At 31.7% G+C, this 12,431-nt stretch overlaps 1 protein-coding gene and 1 long non-coding RNA gene across 3 annotated transcripts; one reads left to right on the top strand and one right to left on the bottom strand.

Annotated features, from left to right (window-relative positions):
- The first annotated feature begins 1,859 nt into the window (after positions 1-1,859).
- LOC110032016 lies at positions 1,860-9,973 on the top strand. Its single transcript, XR_002294809.1, has 3 exons — positions 1,860-2,053; positions 4,826-4,938; positions 9,898-9,973. It is a non-coding gene; the product is annotated as an uncharacterized LOC110032016 (long non-coding RNA).
- LOC110032015 (E3 ubiquitin-protein ligase At3g02290-like) lies at positions 8,326-11,580 on the bottom strand. 2 transcript variants are annotated; one of them, XM_020735515.1, is made up of 4 exons: positions 10,790-11,580; positions 9,933-10,347; positions 8,825-8,934; positions 8,328-8,697 (listed from the first exon to the last, which is right to left on the bottom strand). In XM_020735515.1, the coding sequence occupies exons 1-4, from the start codon at positions 10,898-10,900 to the stop codon at positions 8,671-8,673; spliced, it is 663 nt and encodes a 220-aa protein (XP_020591174.1). In that variant the 5' UTR covers positions 10,901-11,580; the 3' UTR covers positions 8,328-8,670. The 2 variants fall into 2 exon arrangements, with proteins under 2 accessions (XP_020591173.1, XP_020591174.1); XM_020735514.1 differs by having other exon boundaries at positions 8,326-8,934.
- Between the last annotated feature and the right edge of the window lie 851 nt (positions 11,581-12,431).

The following is a 12,431-nucleotide window of genomic DNA, read 5'->3' as shown; positions in this document are numbered from 1 at the left end:
ATAAAAAAAATTCCATGCATCACATCAGCAGCTTTAGGCGAGCATATGCCGTGAGTGCAGAAGAACCAGGTTCTTCTGCTTGGAAGCTTCCTACGGCCATGAATTCATGGATTTGATTCTTCCATGGGACCCAGTCCCCGTCAAAATAAAATACCTATAAGCTTGCATATTTAATAATTCAAATATCAAAAAAAAATTTTGTTGTAAATTGTAAGACTTTACTGGCTCTTGAATTGTGGATAGCAATATTAGGTGGAATTCTTTGCGAAGTGGCAACAACCTGATTATCATAATTGTGATGGAAATCGGTGATGGAGGATGGGCGACGCTGGTCTGGTGGCGGAGGCGGCTTAATGGAGATGGCAACAGGGCAGCGGTTGTTGGGTGGATAGCGACGGTGGCTTGATGGCGGCGATGATGACGACTTAACAACAATGGTCTGACGGTTGATACGGTCGAACGGTAGTTGTTCAATGACAATAACAATCAGACATTAGTACTGGTATGATTTTGAGATGAAATTCTCCGTAAATACTGTATGAATATGAACCGCTTCATCGGTCATCCAGAGTGATTCCCTTGAATTAAAATGATGTTTTATGAGTATTTAAGTGACTAATGATGTCATAATTAAGTGATTTTGGACTCGTTCGATTCTTCTAATGGAGAAGCTTGATTTGACTATAAAGTTACAAGTTTTGGAATCCATTTCATCACTCAAATGATGATCCAAAGCCTCAAATTTTACTTGAACGACATGATCTGGACTTGATTGGTCCCAAGTTATGTGTAATCGGGGCTGGAATGATCATGCATTCGTAATTGAAATTATTTCTTGCTAAAAATACTTTGTGATTCATGAATGATTAAAATAATTTTTTGAGGACATATCAATTTAATATTAAATTGCCTTATTCACATATATACATCATACTATTCTTAAAATTACATCAAAAAAATTATTGTATAAACTATATACTTTTATACATACATTTTGATTTAACTTGTACATTTGGTTGCCACAAATAAACTAAACAATTTTAACTATCAATTAAATAAACATCTAAGAATTTTATGAATAGAATGCAAATCATCTAGTTGCTAATTAATTTAATTAATAAATATTATTATTATTATTATTTTTTAATATGTGAATTGAAATTTATCTCTATCAAAATTTATCTCAAAGTGTTTATGATACTCAGTAACTTCATACCACTACAGAAATATCTAAATTGGGCTATTACCCACCGTCACCACTTCTATTTACGTCCTAATATGTATATATATATATATGTGATACAAATCAAATACCCATATCTAGAGGGCAATATATATGAAATTTCTTAATTCCCAATTGGCAAAATATCTACTTTATGTAATATTTCATATGAAATTTCTTATTTCCCAGTTGGCAAAAACATCTATATACATATATATATATATATACATATAGCTCAGTTGGGGTGAAAATATTAGATACCGTACATACATATCATGTGTGGGTGATGTAACGGCTGGTGGTTGGTCGTCCGAATATGCAGTCATCCAGATGTATTATTTCTTCTTGGGAGAGGGAGATGGAGGCGGGCAAAGTTGACTTTTTCAGACGAAAAAAAAAAAAGGTTTTGAGCGGCTCAAATGAAAATACATGAGTTGATTGTTTAAGGGGTTATCTTTGGGGGGCCCTTGTGTAAAAAGCCCAAAAATTTCACTTAAATCATAATATTAACGAAAACATTAATTTGTTGGTACATATGAATAAATTATTTGCGACTTTCTTTCTCGAAAAAAAAAAAAATTTACAACATTTTTTTAAATAGAAGATCATACAGCACTTTCGCTTGCGGTGGCCACAGTATTCTCTATATATACCTCGTCCCCCTCTTCTCTCTATATACCTCGTCCCGCTCTGCTGGTATCGGTCATAGCTTTTCGTTGAATTAGGGTTGCGTAAAGGAGGAGGAGGAGGAGATCGAAGCGGGGACCGTGTTTTCTACGATGCCGAGGAGATCTCCATCTCTGTCGGCATCAAAGCTGATCTTCTCCCCCGGTACGCTTCTGATCGATCCATTCCTCAATCCATTTAGTTTATAATGATTTTGTGAAGTGTTGTGGAGTATGGATTGATGGATGTTAATTGTTCAGTTGATTTGGAATTTTGTTCTATGCAATGATATTGGGCGAGCCATTCGGCCCATTCGGCGTTGGTCTACAGTAAGGTTTTTAAATGAATCAGTGCACTTGATGAACAGCTTGAACTCGGATGGATTAATACTAGATCATGTTTGTTCAAATTAGTAAGTAAATAGGTTTGAACATTCTTTAAAAAATTGAAGGTTAAAAGAACTACATTTGAGCATAATGTAACTCATTTATTAATATTCACGAATAAGTTTAACAAATGGTTTGTTAAATAATCTATACTTATATGATATATTATTTAAATAAATTTTGATTTAGTAGAACTTATTTAATTATATATTTAATAGTAATATATTGTAGTTTAATATTAATATGCAATAGATTTAAAATATTTTTTTATATTTTTATTTCAATAAACTAATTTTTCAGCATTTAGTTGTGTAATTTGATTGGATAAAAGTTTACTTACAACTTATATATTATTTTATTTACTGAGCATACTTAGTTAGATGCTAGTTTAAATTTATTTAATTGTATATTTATTCATATTTGTAAAACTATTTGTTAATAAATTTATATAAAAAAAATTATGCAATCTTTTGAATTTTTAGCCTGTTTACTAGTTGTATATGAAATTAATGTATAAATCAAATTTTTAATTTTATATGAAAAATTAAGTATTCATTCTAATTTTTAGCTTATTTAATTAAAATTAACAAGCTCATTATAAATCAGGCATGATCATTAAAAAATTTTAGCAAGTCAAGTATGAATATATTGGCCCTTCAGTCAACCAAGGTGGGGTTTAGGATTTCTTATTTGTGTTTTAAAAAATATGTCTTTATTTCTTTAGATTGCATGATCCATGGGCAAAAGTAACCGATAGCAACAAACCATGAGTTTTTCCGACAATATTTTAATGCGAAAATTTTTAGTAATATCTGGTATATATACAAGCTAATTTTTGTGCTATGCCCTATCTTGATTGCGTGTCATATGCTAGAAAATCACCAATTTCTCACATAATGCCGATTTCATCTAAAAAATTAGTTTTTGAGAACATCATACGTAAGCCCATCATGTTCCAATAAAACTTTTCATCTAACTCTTCAATTGCTGTAACTTCTAATCTTCCTTTTGGATTTCATAACTTGTAAAGAATAAGAATGAAAAAGTTAAAAGGGATGGTCATGCAAATTAGTGGAGGGATATTTAAGTTCTAATTATAGGTGACTGGCATAAGTAAGATGAGAAAGCTAGACTGATGTCGGGAATCTATCGACACATAATTTAAGAAAGATATTTCAAGTATCTTAAGCAAACTAGGGATGTGTATGGTCATAGTGTTTTCATGTTTTAGCATTTGGTAAGTGAGTCGAAATGGTTGTTTGAATTACTCTCTCATTGCATCATCTCTTATATTCAATAAAAATTGATGCATATAATCTTTATAGATGAGGATTGAGAGGCAAATAAAATAATCTCTTATAATTATCATTTTCTTATGTTATTTTCTTTCATTTTGTTTGAGTTTAGGAGTTATATAAAAATTGCATTCATTTTTTATCGCATCATCCTCATAACATAACATACAATGGTTAACAAAATAATCTATTTTTTGCGCATTCAAACTCAACTTGAAAATTAATTTTGTTAGTTAATATGAATCTTCTAATACTAAATTATTTGTTGGATTGTTTTTCTTAGCAACTTGATAAGTTAGTTAAAATTTTTATATTGCATATTGAATTTTATTTTAAGGCCTTGCATTTTTACTAAAACAGATAAATCAGAGTGATTGGTACAACAATCCCACAAGGGTTGTTTAGCAGTATATAAGAAATCATAAAACCTTTGAGCTTCTTGTTTCGGAGACTCTTTCTCATCTTCTATTAATTGCGACCTAGTATCATCAAATACCATCTCTTTATATCTTTTGAATTGAATCCCTAGAAAAACTTTGGTAACGCTGAGGACATCCTGAGTAGGGGTATCAAAATGGATACCAAAGTCCTTTTTAACCAAAGCCTTCTAATTTTGATAACAAGTGTGCTAAATTTTAATTTTGAAAAATTTACTGTCAAATATCTTAGAAAAAAATGAATGGGACATCGAACAAGATTTGAAGAGTGTATATCGCTTACAAGTTTAACAATTGATTAATGAATGTCTATTTCGTATGATATATCCGATTTTTTTCAACTTTATATAAGATATTATTATGAAAATAACTATTTGAGACCTTGTTTTCATATTTATTGCGATCTTATGCTATATTATTTAGGAATTTGAAATCAATTTCATATAAGGCTCATATGTTTATAATTTTATTGAGTCTAGTATAGCAATAATGTTGTAATTTCAACTATAAATTTTTCTTAGAGCTAATTTATTTAAATGTGATATTCACTCCGTGTTTCAGGCAGAGCACCGACCCCTGCTCTTTTTTATTTTTCATGACTTTCTTTGGCTTCCAAAGAGAACTTTTTCTTATCAAAATCAATTATTTCAACTTTCTTATGATGTTTGATTCATGTATCCAGCTTAAGTTTCTGCTGGAGCATAAGATTCTTTTGAAGGAATGTTGTTCTTCCTACCAAAGAACCATTAATATGTTGTAGCTGCAATGAATGTGATTTTTGTGTGATTTCAATAAACTCATGCTCTACTTTGTTCACAGACATTTGAGGATGAGAAGGCCATAATGATGACAGGACATTCACAAGAAAAAGAGCAAAAACCATGACCTAGTAGGTTGATGGTTGAGATCTATAATTCTGAATGTTGCTTGAGGTATTGTGAGTGCTGTAACTTCATGCTCTTACATATTTTGCTTCTATATTATTTTTTGGAATTTTTTGGAGATTTTCTTAAAGTTGGTTTATATTTTATCCCATTTTTCTCGAAAGTGATTTCTCACAGACGCTCAAACCTTTGCTATTTATAAAACTCTGTCTTGACTCCATTCATCAAACTTATCTCCAAGTATCATGATCCATGCCCATTAGCCTCCTTTCTCATGCAGTTTGAGTTTATATCGTCGCCTCAAATTTAGCATCCATGGCTCACATGCAGAATTTAAACAATATTGGTGTTATTTATGAGTAATTTGATGTCCCATATGCGCTCATGTAATTCATTTTGTGAACAATGATCATTTGAGTAAACTTGGCTGCACTTGAAGAAATTTGATTCTATTTTGTGTGAGGTCACATTTGACGACCATTATTTTCATTGACTGGCCTTCCCAATGTATTTTAAGTCTTTTGAGCTTGACATTGTGATTTGTTTTATGATCAAATGATGTTTGAGCAACTTTGGAACTACTTGGAGTATCGTTACACCGATTTGTGCTCTCATTTAATCTACATTTTCTATGTCTTGCTCGACTGCACCGAATTGGAGGGTTTAAAGACGATGTAAAAATCAGAACTCATAATTTCGATCTTATTGGACTTATGCATTGCACAAACATAATGAGCGTAAGTACCCATATTATATATATGTTAATTAATAATAGAGCATATAATTCACTTGGAACTATTATTTGTTTGAAAGATCATCAACATGTTTGTATGATAATTGCAAACGTGTGGTTGTATAAATAGTTTTATGTTTTTATAAATAGTTTTAGCATGAATGTGAGATATTTTATGCACTTTAGGAAACAGAAAAATGATACTATAAACTTATACGGTCAATAATTCTCACCTTAAGTTGCGTGCACATCATCACACATGGTTAGACCTCATAGGAGAATAAGACAGAGAAGGATACCCTTATTGAATATGTAAGAATGTACAGGTAACTAATACTATAAAGTTCTGAACAAATATTTGGTGGAGTATCAGTTGACACGTAGATTTATATTTAAATGTTAGAACGATATGAGAAATCATGCAAGATATAACAATTAGTGAAATCTAAGATAAAAAAAACGACTAGAGCCCTAAACTTGGCTGGCTTGTGAATCGAACCCCCCGAGGGCCTCCATGTTTGGGCTTTCTTTTTACCCTCTTGTTTGTACAAGAAACTTATCTCTAGGACAATACAATACTCTTAAAATTATGAAAAAATATGCATAGGATACCAGACTATGTCAAGAGTAAATTAGCAAAATTGTTTGTAAATCAGACACCTAGCAACTAAAGGGAGTGCAAATTATACAGGTCTATGTTCTGGTCATATGCATGATTCATGATCGTATGTACATTTGAACAAAGAATTTGTATGATCTTAGATCATTTGCACAATTTTCGCAGATCAATAACTATTGGAATTTGGCTAGGATAAACCTATAAGTATTAGTATGATTAAATATTAATATTTATATATGAAGTCAGATTCATGAGAAGCTCATTAAACACTTGCAGCATAGTTCAATTCAGGTATAGATTAGGTGTCTATAATAGCTATAATTCATGCACATTAACGGAGCCAGCTCGGTTTCAATTTTATTTGCCTATATCTGCCTTCATGTGTTAAATGATTATGTGAACTTTCTGAAAAATATTTGATCCATGTGTGCAGAAGAAGTCTCTACTGGAGGATAAAATTGCTCTTGGGAAGGATTTGTAATCTTGTTATTAATGAGTTGTAGTAATAATCAAGGTGGCTGATTCATGATATTAATAAAATTATGCTCTATTTGATGGACATGTCGTTGAGAATGAGAAAGTTATAATGATAACATAATTTGTATTGCATATTTTTAAATAAATTTCTATATTGAACCATTCATTTAATATATACATTAATTTAAAAATAGATAACATAAATTGTGTCATCATTGTGGCCTTCTCATTCTCAATGATATGCATACCAAGTCAAGCTTCATTTTATTTAATATCACAAATCAATGCTATAAAATTAACGCATTAGTGTGCTACATGCGAGCTTATAATAGGTGGATTTATGTATCAAAATAAGTATGTTGTGATAATTGTTGATTATATATTGCCTCTCTGAAATAAATAGCCGGAGGTTGGAAAACGGTGTTTTAGAGAAATGCATATTTATTATTATTTTTATTACTTGCATTAAGCATCCCACACCATTACAGCATGATGATCATTAGTGCATCAAGCGAAAAATAAAGCAGTTGTAACCAGCTATGTCTGTGATTTAAAGATTCTCTGCAATGGGAGTGATCTCGAGCCAAAAGAAAGATAATCAATCTCAAAGTTAATCAATCTCGAATTAAAATCGGAGATTTTAATTTTGATTCTAAGCCAAATTAAAGTTTTAATAAAAAAAACTAACATTAACTCACACTTGATCATTAGAACTGAAGGAAGGAAGATATTTTAAGACTCCTTACTGCTCTCATTTTTTTGACGGTACAAATGAAAGGTAGGTCCACTAATAAAGGCTCCAAGGATCTTAAACACTTACATTGAGTGTAGTGTCCCAACTATCATCTGCCATGAGGGATATGGTCATTAGAATAGAATGATGATGCTTGTATGTGTTGGTGTGATCATTATCATTAATAAGTAGTTGCAAGCATAAGAGCCTCTAATCACATAGAACATTTCAAGTTGATGTAAAAGTCTAATTTCAGGTTTGATTTAATTGCGACTCTGCGTCCTAAGTAGCAGATAGTTGATTTTTGATCACTTTATAGTCTCTTGTGCTTGTCAGTTGGTTTTTTTTTTTTTAATTTAAAAGAGCCACGAGAAAATCTTTTGGCTCAATCTGATCCTCAGGTCAATTTCAAGTAGTGATCAAGCTATATTGAGATTAGCATAAAGTATAAATAATATGTATATCATCTAAACCTAAAACCTAATATATAGAGATATGTGTGGGTATATGATTAGTATGTATATATATATATATATATCTTATTTTTTATAGAGAAATGGGAAAATAATGGTTTCAACCCAGTTACAAATTGTGCCACTTTGAGCGCTACGAACTTTAAATCAACTCAATTCGATTCACAAGTCCCTTTTTTAATTGCACAAAAGGAATAAACTTTTTAAATAAATAAGAATGGAAAATTAAAGCTCTAATCACTTGCAATTCCATTTCAAAATAAAATGGTTGAGATATCAAAAATGATAAAAAAAAATTAACATTGGAATGGCTAAAACATAGAATCTCAATTATCACAATAATTAATTCAATTTGTAATTAATTTTGTTACTAATCCTTCCATTTTTTTATATTAAACTTCATCATAAAGATATTTAGAACATTTAGCGAAGGTCTTGAACCGGCCAAATAATTCCAAAAAAAAAAAAACCTATAAATTAACAGAGAATTCCAATCAGGGGTTTCTACAACACGAATTCAAAAGCTGTTCAACAGAATCCTCCTTCCAGCAGAGGATGCAGCAGAATATTTCTTCTGTACAAACTTTATTTTATGATACATCAAATAAGAGAAAAAATAAATAAAGCAGAGGGACTCCACATTTTAATTTCACAAATGCAACGACTCTCAGATTAAATTTCACTGAAAGCAGTGCCTACATATTCACAAATTCTAAACTGAAGGGAAGCTCTATTGGTTGTTCCATCAACTGGTTTCATTGAAGATCATCACCTGCGAGTAAAATTGCATCAGGAGAGAGCCCTCAATGTATAAAATCAGGTTTGAAATGACAAAAATGGACAAATATTTCAATCTTATAGATCAAGAACGAGTAATTAACATGTAAAATGCAATTTACCTTGCCACAAATAGGGCATAGTTCCCTTCTCTCCATCCACTCATATATGCAACCAAGATGAAAATGATGAGAACATTGTAATATTATTCTGGGATTATCAGAAGTATATTCTGCAAATTAAAAAAAAAAATGAAGTTGAGTGCTTCTGATCAGGAACTTTACATATAAATGTATCTTGAAGCTACATGGAGTTCTTTTTGGTGCTTTGCACGGGTTGGGGGGTTTGTGGCATTTACATGCATACCACACAATTCTTATGCAATTGCATATCTAACTCTTAAACATTCATGCTTACATGCATATCACTCAAATCTTTAACATCATATCAAAAATACCACCATGACTAGCCTTTTAAAAGTGAAAGACAGCTTTTCATGCTAGATTTATCACACTAAGGTGTTATAAGTGTAAATATCAAACTTTAGTGCTAGATATGTAGATACATAAGAATTGTGTGGTATGTATCTAAATTTCTTCTTTTTTTTCCAGACCCTTAATTTCTCTCATTTTGACCGTCACTAATACATACGGTGTTCAGTAACATTTTTCACAAATAAGCATCACCACTGCAAGGAATCCAAATTACTTCTTGCTAGCATAAGATCCTACCATTGATAATCAACAACTTAGTCCTCATGCAGTAATGGATGATCATGATAGTGAGATACCCGATTCATTAATCTATCATGATACTCCACTGTATTGCTACTTTTATGAGCTTGATGAATGATCAAAACATCTTAAAATTTCATGAAAATCAGTATTGTTTCAACTTTATGATGAAGTTTAAGGTGAACTGTCTTGATTTGTGAATTGCTTGTTGTGTTACTTGCGCAAAAACAATATCATCTGAAAAATTATCCTTCTTCTCTTTTCACATAAAGGATAGTAGCCAAGTAGACAACCAAACACACCCAAAATGTAAATTTCATTAACACGAACTATTATTTATTTATTTTGGTTCTTTTATCTATTGCACTTTACTTGCCAATGGCTATATAATAGTTAAAAGAACCGAAAATAAAAAATAAAAAACAGTTCATGATAATGAAATATATATTTTTCTTTGCTAGAAAGAAGCTTGAAACCAAGGATTTTTGTACTTCACCTTCAAGACATGTTGGGCACACATCCTCCTCTTCAGATGAGGGAAACATGCATGTTGCCCCACTCATTATTTCAGTCGAGGAATGTTTCCGTGAGGACTCTGAGCAGCACTTTGTGGACACTCGACAGTTATAACCACACAACTTAGCAGCTAAGCACGCTGATTCAATCTTCCCCTCATTCTTTACTCTGCTGAGTGACTCCGATTCTTCGTAAGAATGAGTTAAAGTTTTTTCGTGTCTTCTCGCAGGCCCATCGTCACGTTTCCGAGTGAATATGGGGTCATCGAAAGCTAGAGGTCTCGGAGGAGAGCGAAATGTGCTAGAATAAGATTCATCCGTTATCGGTGCAACAGGAGCCAAGGAAGATGAAGATGAAGGAGCCGCATGCTCTTCTCGTTGCAATAATAAAGTGTACTGCATCATAGGAATGAAGTAGGTAATATCTTAAGCATATTTCAATTAATTCTATTCTGCTTTACTGCTTATCTTGCACATGAGTGCAAGACATTGAAGTTTACTGATGTTAGAAAATATTTCTTTGACTACATATCAGACTTGAATATTAAAGAATTTAAGATACTTATATGTCAAACAAACACCTTCAGTTCAACCATTTGGCAATAGAAACTTTGCAGCTAAATTTGCAATTTTTTTTCCCTGCAACTGATTAATTGTTTCTCAATGATGTTATATGTTATGTAGCAATTTGTCAAATTCAACATGAAGCAAACACACATCATTTAGCTGCAATAAAATGATCAATAACATTCTTATAAAACAACACTATAGACCTTCAAAATAGAAATTTTTTTCTCCATCTTCAACAGAAACAAAGTCAACTCCTGCTGCAACTTACCATAAGCATGAACCGTTGAGACAAGAAACTTAGACAGCCACAAGGTCTATATAGTGACCCATATGGATTGCGAGAATCCTCAACGCAGAAGCACGAACAGATCAAACCCATAGTATATGCTTCAAAAGGAAGCCTTCCAGCACCACTGAAAGCTTCTGCAAAACAGAGAATATAGCTCCAAAACCTCTGCTCCTCCCAAATCCAATCTATTCAGAAACAAAGCGATCAAAGGAAGAGAGACGATTGAAGAAGAAGGTCCTCAATGAAGCGAAAGAAGCGTGACTTAACGCTAAAAATAATAAAAGAGAATCCCCTTTAACACGCAATCAAAAGGTCGCCATTAAGAACGACATTCGAATCAGAAAGAGGAAGAAGACAAGCCGGACGGGTCAAAAAACCATTTTTGTTATCCACGGAACTTATATTTAAATAACAGAATCTTAGCTGAAAACCTGCCAATGATTGGACGATCAAAGGCAAAAATAAAATAAAATCCTGATTCAAATCTGAGGCTATTAAGTGATTGGAAGGAGAGGAGGAAGGAGATCGAAGAAAAGGGGAAAGATTTAAGACCAACCAATTTATCCTATTTGGAAACTATGAGATTAAAACAGGCCGCGGATTCTGCGGCCAGCTTTCTGAAAAATTTTCCCCCAAAGAGAAAAAAAACTCAGGAATTTCAAATTTGGTAATGATTTGTTTAAATTTAAGGCAGATTCGCATGCATACAACCACTCAATTCTTATGAATTTACATATCAGACACCTAAACTTCTATTTTTGCATTCATAACACCCAACATACGCAAATTTTGCTTTTTTTTTTTTTTTAAAAACTTAAAATGGTGGTATTTCTCATGTGATGTTATAGATTTGCGCGGTATATTTATAAAAGTAAAGGGTAGGTGGTACATATATGTAAATACGTAGGAATTTGTGGTAGGTATGTAAATGTCCTCATTTTAAAATTATTTATATTTGTTTAGTCATTGAATCACCAAAAAAAAAAAATATTATAAATATAAAAGTATTTTAATTGCCGTCTTATGGTTTGTTTGGGGCAACTGCAACTTATTGGATAATATGATGATTAAAAATAATTTGCTGATAAGTTAGGTGCAATGACTATTACAATTTTTTATTTTTTTTGCAAAAGTCAGACCGCTGTCAGAAAATTGCCACCGCATCTAGATAGGTGCGGTGTGAAAACTTAGTTTTCAGCGTTTCAAAACGCATAAGCCGTCAAAACGTAATTTACACAAACAGACGAAGTGCATTTTCAAAACGCCACTACACCAAGTAAGCTGCCCCAAATGGGCCCTTAATGATTTTGAAATAAATAAAAAACTATGGCAAATATCTTACTTTAGGTGGATTTAATGTAAATGTAATATGTAAAATGAATCTCAAAATAAAATTAATAAGTTAAAAGTAGGCTGATTTAATTTAAAATTAAATATTTTTGTCATAATTTATTTCTTTTAATAAAATTTTTGAATGTTTTATTTATAATTTTATTTTAAATGCCATTTGATCTAGTGCTAATAATTTGAATTTAAAAATTTAGATGTGGAAAGAATTTTAGGACGATATAAATAATTTTAATTCTGGTATATCTATATACATTCCCCTCAATTCTTCTGT

This window comes from Phalaenopsis equestris, unplaced genomic scaffold (genome assembly GCF_001263595.1).
Source record: "Phalaenopsis equestris unplaced genomic scaffold, ASM126359v1 Scaffold000873, whole genome shotgun sequence".
In the NCBI taxonomy this organism is placed as follows: Eukaryota; Viridiplantae; Streptophyta; class Magnoliopsida; order Asparagales; family Orchidaceae; genus Phalaenopsis; species Phalaenopsis equestris.
The sequence above is the reverse complement of the archived record's forward strand: the minus strand, read 5'-3'. Positions and strand labels throughout refer to the sequence as shown.